Source organism: Triticum urartu, chromosome 7A (genome assembly GCF_056163025.1).
Source record: "Triticum urartu cultivar PI428250 chromosome 7A, HENAU_Tu73, whole genome shotgun sequence".
NCBI classification, from domain to species: domain Eukaryota; kingdom Viridiplantae; phylum Streptophyta; class Magnoliopsida; order Poales; family Poaceae; genus Triticum; species Triticum urartu.
This window is the reverse complement of record NC_141879.1, coordinates 14,103,145-14,121,337: the sequence shown is the minus strand read 5'-3', so window position 1 is coordinate 14,121,337 and position 18,193 is coordinate 14,103,145. Positions and strand designations below refer to the sequence as shown.

At 43.0% G+C, this 18,193-nt stretch overlaps 2 protein-coding genes across 2 annotated transcripts; both read left to right on the top strand.

The window, feature by feature from the left end:
* The first annotated feature begins 10,015 nt into the window (after nt 1-10,015).
* LOC125522673 (uncharacterized) lies at nt 10,016-14,060 on the top strand. Its single transcript, XM_048687717.2, has 3 exons — nt 10,016-10,249; nt 10,330-10,526; nt 13,502-14,060. The coding sequence occupies exons 1-3, from the start codon at nt 10,136-10,138 to the stop codon at nt 13,791-13,793; spliced, it is 603 nt and encodes a 200-aa protein (XP_048543674.1). The 5' UTR covers nt 10,016-10,135; the 3' UTR covers nt 13,794-14,060.
* A 639-nt stretch (nt 14,061-14,699) lies between these two features.
* On the top strand, nt 14,700-16,262 carry LOC125522674 (expansin-A17). The gene is made up of 2 exons (XM_048687718.2): nt 14,700-15,056; nt 15,420-16,262. The coding sequence occupies exons 1-2, from the start codon at nt 14,729-14,731 to the stop codon at nt 16,052-16,054; spliced, it is 963 nt and encodes a 320-aa protein (XP_048543675.2). The 5' UTR covers nt 14,700-14,728; the 3' UTR covers nt 16,055-16,262.
* Nucleotides 16,263-18,193: the final 1,931 nt, after the last annotated feature.

Sequence of the window (18,193 nt, the reverse complement as noted above, 5' to 3'; positions counted from 1 at the left end):
ATATTTCCTTATATCATGATAAATGTTTATTATTCATGCTAGAATCGTATTAAACGGAAACTTAGTACATGTGTGAATATATAGACAAACAGAGCGTCACTAGTTTGCCTCTACTTGACTAGATCGTTGAATCAATGATGGTTATGTTTCCTAACCATAGACATGAGTTTTCATTTGATTAACGGGATCACGTCATTAGAGAATGATGTGATTGAATTGACCCATCCATTAGCTTAGCACGATGATCGTTTAGTTTGTTGCTATTGCTTTCTTCATGACTTATACATGTTTCTATGACTATGAGATTATGCAACTCCCGAATACCGGAGGAACAGTTTATGTGCTACCAAACGTCACAACGTAACTGGGTGATTATAAAGGTGCTCTAAAGGTGTCTCCAATGGTGCTTGTTGAGTTGGCATAGATCAAGATTAGGATTTGTCACTCCGATTGTCGGAGAGGTATCTATGGGCCCTCTCGGTAATGCACATCACTATAAGCCTTGCAAGCATTGTGACTAATGAGTTAGTTGCGGGATGATGTAGAGTAAAGAGACTTGCCGGTAACGAGATTGAACTAGGTATTGAGATACCGACGATCGAATCTCGGGCAAGTAACATACCGATGACAAAGGGAACAACGTATGTTGTTACGCGGTTTGACCGATAAAGATCTTCGCAGAATATGTAGGAACCAATATGAGCATCCAGGTTCCGCTACTGGTTATTGACCGGAGACGAGTCTCGGTCATGTCTACATAGTTCTAGAACCCGTAGGGTCTGCACGCTTAAAGTTTGGTGACGATCGGTATTATGAGTTTATGTGTTTTGATGTACCGAACGTAGTTTGGAGTCCCGGATGTGATCACGGACATGACGAGGAGTCTCGAAATGGTCGAGACATAAAGATTGATATATTGGACGGCTATATTCGGACACCGGAAGTGTTCCGGATGATTTCAGAGAATACCGGAGTACCGGAGGGGTTACCGGAACCCCTCGGGGAAGTATTGGGCCTTAGTGGGCCTGAGGGGAGAGAGAGGGCTGCAGCCCAGGAGGTGGCGCACCCCCTCCCATGGGGAGTCCGAATTGGACTAGGGGAGGGGGCGCAGCCCCTCTTTCCCTCTCTCTCTCTCTCTCTCTCCCTCTCTTTCCCTCCCCCTTCCCTCTTCCTAGTTGGACTAGGAAAGGATGAATCCTCTTCCTAGTAGGAAGAGGATTCCTCCTCTCCTTGGGGCGCATCAAGGCTGGCCGGCCTCCCCCTTGCTCCTTTATATACGGGGGCAGGGGGCACCCAAAGACACACAAGTTGATTGTTCCAAGCCGTGTGCGGTGCCCCCTCCGTCATAATCTACCTCGATCATATCTTAGTTGTGCTTAGGTGAAGCCCTGCGTCGGTAGCAACATCATCACCGTCATCACCCCGTCATGCTGACGGAACTCTCCCGTGAAGCTCTGCTGGATCGGAGTTCGTGGGACGTCATCGAGCTGAACGTGTGCTGAACTCGGAGGTGCCGTGCATTTGGTACTTGGATTGGTCAGATCGTGAAGACGTACGACTACATCAACCGCGTTCTCATAACGCTTCCGCTTATGGTCTACGAGGGTACGTGGACGATACTCTCCCCTCTCGTTGCTATGCATCATCATGATCTTGCGTGTGCGTAGGAATTTTTTTGAAATTACTACGTTCCCCAACACTCTAAATGGCCGTTAAAAAAATCATGAAACATAGGCATAAGACCATCTTTAATAATATGCCAACATTTCCTATAAAATTCAGCTGGAAACCCATCTGGTGCCGGTGCTTTATTCGGTTTCATTTGTGAGATTGCATCGAGAACCTCCTTTTCAGTAAACGGTGCAGATAGAATATCATTCTCCTCCGCCCGGAGCTGGGTAATACCTCCAGTAAACGATTCATTTAGCGACACCGTGCTTGCTTCCAGAGGCCCAAAAAGTTGTTTGTAATAATTAGAGATATACGCTTTGAGGTTTTCATGTCCCACAATTGTCCCCTCGTCCTGTTCGTTTAAATAAATCATACTCCTTCTGTCTGGTTTTATTCGACCGGAGGTGCCAAAATGACAAGAACAAGGCGAAATATAATTTTTAGTTACTGAACACTTGTAAATTTTACATGAGAAATTTAGCTTGTGTGTGTCATTAATACACCTTCAAGTGGCAGAGAGGCTGATTGGCCGGCATTTTGTGTGATTTTTTATTGAACAATGGCAAGGTCACGAAGGACCCAAAGTTGAACTGTATACAAACATGAGAAAAGTATAACTCTCACAAGGACCTAACTGAAAAACGAATATACCAAGGCCCAACCCACAAAATAACACAACGCCGAGTGGAATTGTCCCTTATATATTTCATTATGTGAATTCCAGGAGGAGTGTGAATTTGTGGAGAATAGGCACCTTGGAGCCTATTATTAAAAAAAAAAGAAAATGATAGTTCCAAGTTTTAAAAAATAAAAACAATTGTGTGCAAACTTATACATATTCACCACGGATCAGTGAATTTTCGTTCAATGATTTGGAAGCTGCGGAAAAATAATTCTGGCCCAACAAGAAAAATAATCGACCCATTTTTCATGTATGTATTTGCCTTTTTTTTTCACGCCATGTACGAAACTTTTCTCGAATGTGCTATTTGTGTTTCTGTATGTAATTTTATTTTCAGTTTTTCTAGGCTGTGGAAATATGATATGTTCAAAATGGCCTCCATGGAGCCTATCCTCCACTGGTCATTTTCAATCACAGGAGGTCCTCTACATAGAGATGATGTATGTGAGAGCGGCGTTGCAGCACTCGAGCTCCAGTGCTCTCTATATTTGACATTTTCAAATTCATATTTTTGAAGTTTCAAAAAAAAAGTGATGTTTTTCCGAGAATACATATACATATACCGAATACCCATGGCAAGTTTCGGTAGAAATCTCGTTTTGTTTTGGGCTATAGAGAAAAAACAAATTTCTGACAGTATATAGAAAAAAAAGGGTGCCATTTCTATCAGGATTTTCTCTTTTTTGTATTTCTCAAAATACAAAATATTTTTTTATGGATTTCTACCAGGCCTTAGGAATATGTGTACATACTCATATATTTGTTTTAAGATATTTTTGAGAACCGAAAGTATGTTTTTCAGAATTTTCAAATACTAAGAGCGATGAAGCTCGGTAGCTGCAGGCACTTTTCATGATGTATGCAACGGTTTTAGCGCCCGATAACTGAATAGCACTCGCGCGCGCCGCTTGATGAGCACTCGCTCTGAGACACATTAGAACACCGTCAGTTGATCCTTGAACACTGGTCCTTTGACTATTCACCAATTTCACCGTTGACTTTAGAAAAAAAATAATGATCTTAAATTGTTCAATTAATTTTTTTTTGAAAACTTACATAAACTTGATAATTTCATAAATGTTTTTAAATAAAATTTAAAAACCTAACAAATTATAATAATTCATGAATTTGAAAAAAGTTCACCAAATTTTGGGAAAAAGTTCGAAATTTCGAAAATAATTCATATATTTGCAAATAAATTCCCCAATTTGTAAAAATGTGTGATTTCAAAAACTTCATGGATTTGAAAATATTCATGGATTTTTAGAAAAAAACTTTAAATTATAGATAAAAATAGAAAGTAAGTAAAAATGAAAGCTGAAAGAAAAACGAAAATAACTGCCACACGTCCAAAAAAAGGGAACAAACTCATTTTGGGCCAGCCCATTCATGCTGATGCAAACTACACGTCGGAGCCAGTAACTGGGCTAAAGTAGTAACATTTAAAAAAAGATCAAAATCAGTAGTTGAGGACTACTTTGCCATGAAACCACTCCAATGGCTGCCGTATTACATCGCAGAAATATGCCAGCCACATCTGTGTGTGCTTTCTGCACCGCGCAAGATGACTGGAAACATGCTTTGATTGATTGCATTATTGCGATGAGTGTGTGGTCTCTCTGCTCGGAGGAAATTGTGGAAGCTATGGTTGATAATCTGACGATGGATGCAAAAAACTGGCTATTTACTATGCATGAGACATTGTCACACGAGCAGTTCACCCTAATGGTGGTGACCTTATGGGCCATTTGGCGATCAAGGAGGAAAGCCATCCATGAAGATATTTTTGAAACCCCTTTTGCAACTCATTCTTTTGTCAACTTTTTTCTCAGAGATCTACATATAGTTGAAAGGCAAGCTCTGACGCAGCCACAAATGCCCAAAGCACGATCAACAACTTGGTTGGCACCTCCGGAGGGTCTTGCGAAGGTTAATGTTGATGCAGCGGTCTCTGTAGAAGGAAGTTTCGGAGCTGTGGCGGCAGTCTGTCGGGATTAGAGAGGAAAATTTCTTGGGGCTTCAGCTGTCACTTTTAGACACATAATTGATCCTAACACGCTGGAAGCATGGGGAGTACGTGAAGGGCAATCTTTAGTTGATGATCTTTATGAGAACCGGATTCATATTGCTTCAGATAGCAAGATGGTGGTGAATGACATCAAGGTGAACTTGGCAGTAGGGTATGGAGCCATTCTACATGAAATAAAAGACCGATCTAGGAATTTCTTTCGCTGTAATATAGTTCATAAGCTTAGGAGCTCGAATTTCGAGGCTCACACTCTCGCTAGGCAATGCTTTAGGACTCAGTTTTGGTCGCCATGCTTGGTTAGGCCGACCGGGGGAGCTTCCCTTTCCTGTAAACATTTTGGAGATTGAATAAAGCTAAGCGAGATTGTCTAAAAAAAACTAGTTGAGGAGTACTCGTTGCAAAGATCACTCCAACTTCGCAGGTTGCGACAAGTGGCACCCATGCAGCGCGCCACTTGTCGCAACCTGGGAGTTTTTCCTTTTTTCGTAGATCCGTTTATTTAAAATGTTTTATCTCTCAAACCATGCGTCCAAATCTCGAACCGTTTTCACCGTTGGATTCCTCGCGTCAAGATCTTCAAAACTAGATCCCATGTTGAAAAGGTTTTGATGAACTTTTTTTCATGAAAAAACCGGACGAAAAAACCGAACCAGGAGAACGGGTTTTTTTCCTTTCTGAAATAGGCACGCCCGTGCCTCTCACGAAATCACAACCGTGCCTCTCGCGGAAGAAAAACCGTGACTCTCGCGGAAGAAAAAAAAGATAAAATGCATTTTTTTCGTTTCCGGGGAGGCATGGCCATGACTCTCGCGAAAGCACACCCATGCCTCTCGCGGAAGCAAAACTGTGACTCTCGCGAAAGAAAAAAAAACACAAAATGTGTTTTTTTTCGTTTCAGAGAGGCACGGCCGTGACTCTCACGAAAGCACAACTGTGTCTCTCGCGGAAGAAAAACCGTGACTCTCGCGAAAGGAAAAAACAGAAAACACGTTTTTTTTCGTTTCTGAGAGGCACGGCCGTGACTCTCGCGAAAGGAAAAAAAGAAAACACGTTTTTTTATTTCCAAGAGGCACGGCCGTGACTCTCGCGAAAGCACAACCGTGCCTCTCGCGGAAGCAAAACCATGACTCTCGCGAAAGGCAAAAAACAGAAAACATGTTTTTTTCGGTTTCCGAGAGGCACGGCCGTGGCTCTCGCGAAAGCACAACCGTGCCTCTCGCGGAAGCAAACCGTGACTCTCGTGAAAGAAAGAAAAATAGAAAACGCGTTTTTTCGCGTAAAAATATTTTTTTCAAAACAAAATTTATCGAAAAGCTAAGGAAGACCAGTGAAAAACCAAAACGTCAAAAAAAACTGTTTAAATAGCCGTAAACGTGTGTGGAAAAATAAAAAAAAAATCCGAAAGGAACGCCCAGAGCGCGACACGTGAAGAATGTCTGAGAGCGCGCCAAGTGACGTTAATTGTTGCGAGGCTCCCGAAGCAGCTCTCGTTAACTAGTGGCTCCCTTAAGATGGAGCATGTGCTCGTGTCGGAGTTGCTATAAATGGCCAGGCCCAGGTAGGTTCCAGGTTAGTGCAAGGTTAGTTCATCATTTTTCCTGTTTATGGTAAATGTGTATACGAATTTCTTTTTGAGCAACAAAAAATGTACAAAAAGTTTATGAAAAATGTAGACATCAACAAAAATATATTTGAAAAATGTTATTTATGTAGTTGAAAAAATGTTAAACATTCCTACTAAATGTTCGTGATGTATAGAAAAATGTACAATACTTATATAAAATGTAGAAACAAACATTTATTGAAAAACAGTTAATCAAGTATTTGGTGAGAATATATATAAAAACCTTTCTACTATAAACCAAAAATGTACAATTTACGTGAAAAAAATAGAAATCAAAACATATATTTTAAAACAAGTTGATCATGTATTTGAAAAATGCTAAACATGCCTAAAAAATGTAGACATATACATTTTTCTGAAAAAAAGATAATCGTGTATTTGAAAGATAATGAACATGTATAAAAAAATGTTTTTACTATATATGAAAAATTGATAATGTATATAGAAAAAGTAGAAATCATAACATACATTTAAACAACGTTGGTCGAGTATATGAACTATATTAAACATGTATTAAAAAATTATTGGCGTTTACAAAAAATATTAGCATATGTTGGAAAAAAAGAGTAGGAAACAAAAAAACGAAGAAAGAATGATAAAATAAAAATAAAAACAGATAAGAAAGGAAAAAAAGGAAAACAATGGGAAACAATGTAATATAGTGAAAACAAAGAAAACTGATGAAAATGTAAAGAAGGAACACAGCAAAAAGAAAGAAACCAAAAACCAAAGAAAACAGGAGAAAGAAAGAAAAAAGAAAAACAAAAACCAAAAGAACGAAAGAAAAACTAGCAAAAGCGATACAGAATAGTCAAATGCAGTGAAAACCAAGGAAAACTGGTGAAAACCGTAAAGCAAACAAAGAGAGAAATAAATAATGAAAGAAAACCACAAAAAGGGGACCACTCCAACCGTTGTACAGAAAAAGAAGAGAACCCACTGAAACCGGACCTACAATGACCTAGAAGTGATCCCGAATGTGTCGGCCCATATGCACGGCGCTGCGGTTGAGGGGAGCTACCATCTCGTGTCAAGCGAATTATAGCTTCGGCGTGCCACAAGCCCTAAATAGAATTTTGCGCTATATATACACCGACTTAAGCGACAACCGACAGGTTAAAGGCAACCCGTAATGTGCCGGCAACTCAAGATGTGGCCCGTTAAATCATTCTTCTTTACTGAGTTTTCTAAAAATCGAAAAGTTATCCTAATATACATTTAAATATTTTGAAAACAAACTTAAATCATAGGGAAAAAATTATATAAACAAAAATATTCAGTTCCCTCAAAAAAATGTCCATGTGTACAGGTATACATTTTCATGCATTTGTAAAAAGTGTTCATCGCATATTTATAAAATATGTGTACATGTGAAAAAAATTCATTTAATGAAAAAGTCCATATGTTTTAAAAAGGTTACTCGTGTCCTCTTAATTTTATTCATGCTTTTAAAAAATATTCACATATTTAGAAAAAAGAATATTGCAATCGAAACAGTTAAAAAATTAACAAAATGAAAGAAAGGGAAAATATAAAAATAAAATAGATAACAACTAAGGAAAAAATGGCAAAACAGAAAAGGAAACAAAAATGACACGGGAAAAATAATAGCCTGGGGCTCTGCTACTGAGCTCTGACTCACTAACAAAAACTTGCAGGCGTCGCATCGTGAATTCCTTCTACGCCCACACTTTTCTTTTGAGTATAGAAAAAACTGCTAGCTTCGAGTGTTGTGGTAGGCGTGTAGAACACGCTGAATCCAAAAGAAAGTGTATTGGCGCATACAATGCAATGACAAATCAAAATTCCACTTTAGTCCTAAAACTATATAATCCAATACTTATACTTGCATGTGATGCGGAAGGCAAGCAAACACGAGGTTCCTCTTGGCTCGACTTAGGGTTAAGAAGGGGGGGTGCATGCCATCATCGGAGAAGAAGCATTTCTCTTGAGCCTGAAAGGTTGTGGGGCAGCGACAGAACCATGAAGAAAGTGGTTGGGGATCTTGGGATAAGACAGGGGTAGCGAGGAGGTGCGAAGTGACGTTGGTTGTGGGTGGCGACGGTGGTGGCCTTGAGCGGTGGTGACAGTCTTTTCTCCTACTCTCCCATCGAATAGCAACACGACAAACCAAGTGTTGTTGGTATTAGGCTACATTGGCATTACTGTAGATTCTCATAGTCTCGTTTGCCCGCCCACTTTTTCCTAGGACAGCCCAGTTCAGCTACTACAAACTAAGGCTTAAAACTCGTGGGGCTTCATACCGATGGAGAAATCGTGGTTCCTTTCTAAAATTGAAAAAGGAAAAACATTGTGCATTTATATCCAATCACTGACTCCTGTCCTCCCTCCCCACCCTCCCACCTAATCCCCACAATATCACTCCCGCTACAACTCCCTCGGTGTCTTGCTACACAGAGCTCAGTGAGAACAATCTATAGCCGGAGCCGGACTGGTCAAGATCGAGACTGATGACCTTGTGCCCAACGCCCCCTGTCTGGTAGATGCCAGGTCCTCACTCTGGGCACAGTCAGTTTTATGTAGTTCAATTCAACATATGTCCAACATTTGCATAGATTCCAATTCAACAGACTTTCAGTATTGTTGTAGATTTCAATTCAATGCCCATTAACAAGCAGCTATGTACAATGATAGCTATGTACAGTATGAAAGAAACACGATCATGTAATATTTAAGTCTTTATTTTCATATCTACACTATCACGAACATCACTTGCAAAACATCAATACATAAGTTAAAAATCACAACAATTACATCCAGGGGCATTACTACATTTTAATGGATAATCCTGACTGAGAATATCATATTGCAATACATGGAACAAACTAGACTACTGATTCCTAAGGATTTTGCACACAGGTGGCTTCTTTGGATCACGGGATTAGAAAACACGGGAATTCAAAAAACACATGAATTTGACGGGATTGCATGTGCAAAACAGAGGAAAACTGCAAGAATGGTCATTTGGTGGAACACGGGAAAAATGCCTCGATCCTATGCAAATGAGTGTAAAAAAGAGGTTAGAGTGGGTGTTCAAATTCTTATAGGATTGAGGTGTAGGAATGCAATCCATAGGAATTTTGGAGGTGTTGTTCCTTTGATCCAAAGGGCTTCCTTAGGATAAAATCCAATGGATTGGAATCCTCAAATATTCCTATGAAAATCCTTCAATGCAAAGAGCCCCGTAATCGCTGGAAAAATTCCCAGAATCCGATTCCACAAAATCTGCAAGTAAAAAAGAACATGCCCCTTAGAGTCTAGCATCAGCAAGTGTGGATAATGAACCTACTCGGCTTATTTAGGTTCAGCTCGTTAGGGATCGTGATCATTAAGGCTTGGCTTGTTAAGCCGGTTAGCCGTATAACGAGCTAAGATTTAATGGTCGGGCTTAGTTCATTATAAGCTCGTGAGCGCTTGTTAAAGGTAAAAATAACACAACATGCGCCGACCTCACGTCACAACTCGCCTAATCGCCTCCCACCGCACAGCGAAACACTTAAACACATAAGACTGGATCTTGTAAGTAAAATTTTCAGCTGGCGAGGGGAGGGGAGCGAAGAGGGGCAGCGGTGGAAGGGGACCACGCCGCCGCCCGTGTCTCCCCGGGGAGGGAGCGACCCGAGGGCTGGATGCATTTTCAGCAGAAAATCGGCACTGTCTTGGTTAGTGCTCAGTTCATTGTAAACTCGTCGCGAGTGCTCGTTAAAGGTACAAATAACAGAACATTAAGAAAATCGCACACTAAGGTTGCGGAGGCGGCTGGTTGATTGTGAATAACTGAAGTAAAGCTATAGCCAATTGAGAATATTAATGAGTTTAACAAGCTGTTCATAAGAGTTGAAGTTGAAATTTAAAATTGGCTTGGTTCATCAAGAAATGGGGTCAAGATAAAAATGAGCCGACCAAACGGGCTTGTCAAGCTTGCCGAGACTCGACCTACGGCCCTTTCCAGAAAGGAAAATGAAACCCGCATTAATATCCAGTCCCCGACTCATGGGCCCCACGCACCCACTCCCACTCCCCACTCCCACTAGCGTCTCCCCACACCGAGCTCAGTGAGCAAGAAGCAGCCGCCGCCGGAGCCGGAGCTGGTCGAGACTCGACGCCGATGGCCGGGTTCGCCACCTCGCGGCCGGCCTCCCTCGCGCTGTGCGGCTTCCTCATCTTCCTCAACGTCTTCGCCTTCCTCCTCGCCGTCGGCGCCGAGCAGCGACGCAGCACCGTACGCCCCACCTCCCCGACCACCCCTCCTCCTTCCCTTGCCCCCCGCCTGCGCCGGGGCTGATGCCTTCTTCCTCGCAGGGCAAGGTGGTGCCGGACGAGTACGACGAGCGCTCCTACTGCCTCTACGACACCGACGCCTCCACCGTCTACGGCGTCTGCGCCTTCTTCGTGCTCCTCCTCGCGCAGCTGCTGGTCACCGGCGTCACCCGCTGCCTCTGCTTCGGCCCCGCGCTCTCCTCCCGCGGATGCGCCGTCGCCGCCTTCGCCGTCTCCTGGTACGCCTCGCTCAACCCTAGATTTGGCTCGATTCGTGCTCTGTTCCTTGGGTGTACGGAGATCTGCTTCTCTTATTTTAGAACTGCTACGACTTGGGAGTATAAAATTGTTTTTCTTGTGAGCGCTAAAAATTTCAGAATGCACCGTGATAATACGCCCACTGAAAGTGAAGTCATTCGCTGCCTGTACCCTTCTGCGTATCAAGCTTGGTAGATGCATACTGAAAATCTGCTGTTTTTTACTTAATCTGCCCGGGCCCTGTAGATTTGGGACTGAGGCACACCAACTGTGATACACTGAATTGGATTCAAGTACCAACATAATTTGTGTTGGTTAGTTGTAACTAGCGGGACTCATCATTGTTGCTCCAAAACCAAGATTGAAGAAATGTAATTTGTGGGTATCTCGAAAACATTTTACTAGTACACAAGACAAGACAACATTTTATTACACACTTCAGTTGGATTACCCTCTGACAAAACCTCCAGCTTAGGCAAGGTTACTCAGCCAGCCCATTATAGGAAAATTTTATCCAACTTACACTCCTGCACGTTGTGGCCCTGCAATCCTGCAGATTCTTCAGGTTGGACAATATTTCGCTTTACACTTAAATGAAAAACAGAGTACTCAGACCAATCCACTCCATTCCTAGTGGGATGAATGAAACTCACACTTATTCTGCAAGTGTATATTCAATTTCTTTTAGGAGGTATGTTGAATTGGTGTGGTTGTGTGAATGTTGGTGCCTGGTTGTGCCTAACCCTGTAATTTCAAGTTCTGTAGTTCAAAAGAGCAATGCATTTTACTTATACCTAATTCTGTTGGATCATAATAATTGTTTTCCTAGAACTAGTTTGCTGTCAAAGGCATCTCAATGGGTTAATTCATACTCTAGATATCCATCCATAACAGCACAAATTTGCTACCCGCACTTTAGCCTTGCCGTCATAGTGTGGGCCATGCTATCGCTACAGGCTTCTCTAGAACAATCATGTAAAACCATGAGCAATGCGCGTGCTGCCGCCTGCCACGTGCTCTCTGCGCCAAAGACAAAACGGCTTTCCATGTTTGTACCCTTGCACACACCATCGCTGGACGATGACAATCAACGTCGTCATGTCACCATAATTTCATCTCTATCTCTATGCCCCCATCAGGGTTCAGCGCTTCTCACAAAAGCAGATAAGGCTTCACTAATGCGCTAATGCGTGTATGCAGTTACTCAACCTCCTCCCTCAAATAGTACATTGGCCGACACAGCCACAGCAATAAACAAAGATGTGAACATTTTAGCCTAAAAAAGATGTGGACATTTAGACATTTAGTTCTTTTCTAGCAAAAAAAATATATAGTCCTTTTTGGCAATGCCGCATTTCTAAAGAAAAGTTAAGAGCCGTGGATTACCTGGAAAAACATTTAGTTCTAATTGTATTACTAGAACTATTAATTGTATTACTTATCCAGTACTTGAAAAGTTGTCTTTTTCGACACGAGATGTTTCTAAGGTCTTCTGGCGTGCATATAAGCGTGTACGCGTGCTCTCTCTAGGTGAGATAAGACCAGGTTCTGTAAAGATATAAAAAACAAAAGTTGGACGCACTGCTCAAAAAGTTTCTGGAGTACCATTTCAACTACAATAAAAAGGTAAACCAATGGCGCCACATGCGTGGCATGTATGGCTTGTATCTTTAAGCTGCAGAACCAATTTGACAGTGCGCTTGTTCCATGGCCGGAGCACAAATAGAAAGTTTTTTGTGGGTGTTTTGATTCTTTTTTTAATTTGGGATGTTTTGATTCTTGAAAGCAATATTTAGTGTGGAGCCTACATTCTAAGGTGTAGTGTCCGGTAATGCTGTCAGAACTATTGTATGTAAAGTCCATAAGTTTATTTCTAAACAGTAAAATGTATAAGCTTTTCTAAGAAAATCTTTTAACTAGCTAAACATTGCTTTATGTATTTCTTTTCATGTCTTGTTTTAATGTTTTCTTGTAATTCTAGCTAGCATATCGTCAAGGTTCTGTTCCATCATGATTATATCTCTGTAAGTCCTAGCTAGGATACTTCAGGGGCTTCAAGCTTGATCTTCTTAATGTACACATTTTCATTGAGGGTATTTAATGGAGTGTCTTTCCTTGTTTTATAGTGGAACATACTTCTGTACTCTAGAATGAAGGCTGATTAATCATAACAGTCAATAACTCTTAGATTCTTGCACATCTGCATTTTCTGTTATGATTTTCCCAACCGATCTTGGTTGGCATCAAATACCGTCTTTTGAGCTTTCCTATTCTTCAGCACTTATTTTCATAACATTACCATTACCTCAAGTTTGCTCTTTTAAGTTGACATTTTTTAAATTTTTATTTATTGGTTATTATGGAATCAATGGTTCTCTTACCCTCTGTTACAGTCTACCTCTATTTCCTAATAAACCCAATTCAAAAGTCTATACTTAATTGTTCTGAAACCATGAGTAAGTAATGTAATCTGAGCAAAAAAAAAATGTAATCTGAGCAAAGCAATTAAGTAATTTAGGAATTTTTGTTGTCTTGGGAATGTTATGGCTTATGTAATTTATGAAATACCATTGTCTGGAAATGTATATGGTGTGGAGAAAAGTGACTCGTATCTTATTAGGACTTGAAAAATACAAGCAATGTGACAATCTCATTAGATGCAGAGTAGAAGCAATTAGGAGCACTATAGATTATTATTTGAGAACCTCATAATAGCAGGAAAAAGATTTGGACAAGAAGTTATAGTCGACTTCACCAAATCTTTTCCTGTTGCAGATTATTTCAGCGACATTGTTCCGTTCTCAGTAATAATTGCTTACTTAGACTCGATACCCAGGACTGCTGTGCATAAAAGGGTGTCCATTAAAACATACTAAAGTTTTGCCATATGAGAAGTGCTGTTTGATCATGATCATCATTATCATTCTGACAATGTCATGTTCATACCTCTTCCCAGGCTGACGTTCCTCGTCGCGGAGGCCTGCCTCGTCGGAGGATCAGCGAAGAACGCGTACCACACCAAGTACCTCGGCTACTACACAAAGCATGACCTGGTCAGCTGCGCCGCGCTCCGCAAGGGGGTGTTTGCGGCGGCCGCCGCCATGATGCTCATCAACCTTGTGGCCTCCCTGGTGTACTACTGGAGCTACTCGAAGGCGGCGGACGGCGGGTTCATCAAGCACCAGAACGAGGCCGGCGTGGGCATGACCGACTACGGCCTCGACAGGGGCGGCGGCCCTGGGCTCTGAGCGAGTGGGGTTTTGTGTTGCTTTGCTTGTCGCCTGGGCTGGGAGGTTGCTGTAACTTATGTGTGCCTGAAGCTTTGTGCTTGCACTTGCATCTGATGATCCGAGTGACGCAGAAACGGTACTGTAACTGCATCATATGTTTATGGTGTGGATCGCCTTTGGGGTGTACTCCAGAGACAATGTTGCATGAACTGTCATGGGAAAAGTAAAACATTGCGGTGTAATACTATATTTCCCATGCTGCTTTAGGTCTGTTTATTACTTTTAGTTCGTGTAAGCTGTGGTGCTAGTGAGGTGTCTTGTATGTTGGCTAGATAGAGTGAGATCGCTCATTGTTGGGCTTATTTGATGTGTTGGCATGTTAGCCATGACCTTGTTCGTGGAATGAATGAGTCAGCCTTTACACCTACAAAAAAAAAGAGAATGAGTCAGCCTTTACACCTACAAAAAAAAGAGAATGAGTCAGCCTTTCATAGAAAAAAAAACAAAGAAGAGGTGAAGACTACAACATAATGTGGGAGCATATCAACTCCGACTAAAAAAAGAAATATCCTTTTGGAAAATAGAAAGTCTTCTTTGGAAAATGTTCTAGTGTACATCATGCCCAAGTCAGAAGGTCGAATTGTTTCGGAAAATGGAAGTAGTCTTTTGTATGGCAGAAAATTATAAATATTCTTATTTTGGCACAAAGTCAACTCTTCAAGTTTTTCTTAGATGTAGTCAAACATTTAAGTGTTTATGAGATTCTTTTTTATATAAACGCCGAAGCCCAGGTTCGTGGGGCTGCACCTGCCATTGGGCTTCTTCCGGCCCATGAGCTGTGGAACAAAAACCACCACAGACGTGCGCCCATGAATGAATGAACGAAATTCTGTCGGCCGGCCAGGAGAAAAGAAACTGAACAAATCGTGCGCCCAACTCGTTCAGGCAGGCTCATGAACGTGGCGCCAACCAACTTTGTGTTCTGCCCTACTATAAACTCGCATTCTCCTGCGACGTACGGTCATCAACTCCGGCGTACGACATCGATCTACGAGCAACACCCACCTTCGACGAACATGGCGAGGACTCCAGCGATCGTCGCGGTGGTGCTGATGGCGGCTGCGGCGGCCCAGCTGGCGAGCGCCGGCTTCCCTAACCAGTACTGGCCGGCGCCGTCGACCCCGAGACCGAGCGTCCCCTCCACCGGCTTCCCGACGTACGGCTGGGAGAACGCCCACGCCACCTTCTACGGCTCCGACTCCGGTCTCGGCGGCGACTTCGGTACGTACACACCACCAAACTAGCTTGCTAGCCGCACGGCGCACATGCATGCACGGGCGCGCGAGCTAAGGGCTTCTCCAATACTGACTCTCAAACGTCCACATACGTTTAAAACATGCGATTCAAATGTATTTTGCCATTCAACGCCGGTTTGTATTAGTCTGCTAAGCAGCATCCCAATTCTTTCTCAGCAGTTGAAAATTGATATGTGATCTTGAACCCAGGGGCTCTTATGTTCTGGGCACTTTTTCCACTAAAATCGAGACAAAGTGAGGGGTTTTCAGGGTTTGCCACGTCCGCATCCTGATCCACCCGAAACCCCACGCGCTCCGCGTCTAACCATGTTACGTACATTAATTGCAGGCGGCGCGTGCGGGTACAGCGGCAGCGACATCGCCTCGCTCTACTCAACGAGGACGGCGGCGATGAGCACCCCGCTCTTCGCCGACGGGGACGGCTGCGGGCGGTGCTACGAGATCCGGTGCGTCCAGTCCAAGTGGTGCGTGCCGGGGTCGCCCTCCCTCGTCATCACCGGCACCAACCTCTGCCCGCCAAACTGGTACCAGGACAGCAACGACGGTGGCTGGTGCAACCCGCCGCGCAGGCACTTCGACATGGCGCCACCCTCCTTCTACAAGCTCGCCGCCAGGGTCGCCGGGATCGTGCCCGTCCAGTTCCGCCGCGTGCCGTGTGAGAGGAGTGGCGGCGTCCAGTTCTGCCTCATGGGGAACCCCTACTGGCTGCTCGTCCACGTCAACAATGTCGGCGGTGGCGGCGACATCGTCGAGATAGCTGTCAGGGAGAAAGGCGGGGTGTGGATCCAGATGACGCAGAACTGGGGGATCACGTTCCAGGCCTTCTTCCAGCTGGACAGGTCCGTGGGGCTCGAGTTCAGGCTCACTGGCGGCACCGACCGCAAGACCATCATCGTCGGCGACGCCGTCCCCGCCTGGTGGACCACCGGCCTCTGCTACCAGGGATCAAACAACTTCTGGTAGATCCATATGCATGCATCAATCCGATCATACATATACTTGGATCCTTCTGCAAGTGTTTTTTTTTTGTCTCATTAATCGACGAAGCTTGGAGTTGTAATCTCTCTTCATTTTGTTCGCATCTTTAATTGTCATCAATCAGAGTTGTCTTGATGATGTATATCCTTGGTTTCTATACATTTTTGTATGTGTACAGTAGCACATCTTTTCACTCTGATGCACGTTATCCTTTTTTTCTCTCTTTAAAGCGGACTTTGCTGTTTCCTCATTCTGGCCGAGAAACTGTTATTTTTCTCATGATAATACGTGTCTTGTTCATATAATAAAGGTCAAGATACAAAGCACACAACAAAACTGAAAAGATAGTAGAATGCTAGCTTTTATACAAGGACCCCGATAAGGCGTGTATGTTCGGCCTAAAGACACCCCAGACCGAACGAATCGTTCGGGAGGGCAGGGGCATCGACCGAATGATTCGTTCGAGAGGAGAACGAACCAGCACGAACGCCCCACCCACTGGGCCCTATAGGCCTTTTTTCTGTGAAAAAGAAAAAAAAGGCCCGAGGAAGACCTGGACTGGGGTCCTTGGGCCGCTGTCTCATTTCTTATGGGCCGGACAGGTGGGCCGCACTACAACTGCTGGAAGGCCGGACTACGAGGTTGTTTCGTCTCCGCATAGGAGACCATTGGAGTCTTGGTGTGTCGTCCAAGTCAAGACAGAAGATTCGACATGTTTATTTTCTCATTGTAACCGACCATATGTAACCCTAGTATTCCTGGTGTCTATATAAACCAGAGGGTTTAGTCTGTAGAGGTTAGAACAACAATCATCATCCTACTCGCCTAGGGTTTAGTTCATCTGATCTCGTGGTAGATCAACTTTGTAATCATCCTATACACTTCAATATAGTTAACCATGGCGTAGGGTTTTACCTCTTCAAGAGGGCCCCGAACCTGGTAAACATCGTGTCCTTCATCCCTTGTTCCCCATTGATCCAAGATTCACAGGTCGGTACCCCTACCCGAGATCCACCGATTTTGACACTGATATTGATGCTTTCATTGAGAGTTCTGCTATTGGGCCGCCAAAAGGATTAATGGCTTGCCCGTTCATGAACAACGGCGCCAGGGACATCTTCGTCCCCGGCAAAGTTTTTACGTTTGGTGGTAGGGATCAAAAAACTTCTGGTAGATCCATTCCATCCGGCCATGCATCCATGGCGACGATATATATATTCCTACATATTTCGATTGACCATCGATGCTGTTTGCAAGTGATTTTGTTTCAGTCATATTTGTCCACTGGAGCTATCTCCATCATGTATATCTTTGTAATTTTTTGTACAAGTCTTATAGCTTGATTTGTTTCTATCATCTTAATTATGATGCTAAGGGCATCCTCAACAGGGACCCTCAAATAATCCACAAACATCCCGAGCTGTCTGTGGACGCAATCGCTTGTGCATTTCCTCGCAAACCAGAAGCAAACCTGCCGGTGTTTTACGGGTGTCTACACATCCATAGGATGAACCAATAACCACCATGTGTCCATCTCTACTCAGCTGCTCCTATTTACAAAGTTTGACTAAGACAAATCTTATATGTAGAGTAAAAAGGATCGCATGGAGTATTTATGAATGCTTGCATAGATGGTATAATTATAAATAAGTTGTTTGTTAAAGTAAGAACAACACATTATTATAGGTTCCACTGCACAAAAATTACCAAAACAATGAAAGATAACTCAATGAAACTTGGTGAAACTCCCTTGTATCGAGAACGCCTTGATCCTTATATAAGTAAAACAACCAGCTTGTCCTTAGCAATTAAGAATTTGTCCACTACTTTATGCACCGTTGCACTTTTGTTACTTCATGTATTCCTGCAATTACTTTTGCTTTCAAACAAACCATCATACACTCTTTGCAGCAGTCAACTCTTGCTACTTTCCATCAATGGATTCATTCTACTCCTTGTTAGATTCGACACTCTTACTTATTAAAAAGTCTACAATAAATTGTCTACACGTGGGTTATCAAGCGGCGACGTCCGACGGCCATTGACGTCTACGCCCGACAGTCTCCCGCCAGCAGAGTGGGAGGCCTTTAAGTGTCTCGAGATGGCGCACGCTGATGAAGAATA

Coding starts and splice junctions, on each gene's coding strand:
- LOC125522673 (XM_048687717.2), top strand. CDS start 10,136: ATGGCCGGGTTCGCCACCTCGCGGCCGGCCTCCCTCGCGCTGTGCGGC. Junction 10,250..10,329: donor CCGAGCAGCGACGCAGCACC/GTACGCCCCACC, acceptor TCTTCCTCGCAG/GGCAAGGTGGTGCCGGACGA. Junction 10,527..13,501: donor GCCGCCTTCGCCGTCTCCTG/GTACGCCTCGCT, acceptor ACCTCTTCCCAG/GCTGACGTTCCTCGTCGCGG.
- LOC125522674 (XM_048687718.2), top strand. CDS start 14,729: ATGAACGTGGCGCCAACCAACTTTGTGTTCTGCCCTACTATAAACTCG. Junction 15,057..15,419: donor CGGTCTCGGCGGCGACTTCG/GTACGTACACAC, acceptor CATTAATTGCAG/GCGGCGCGTGCGGGTACAGC.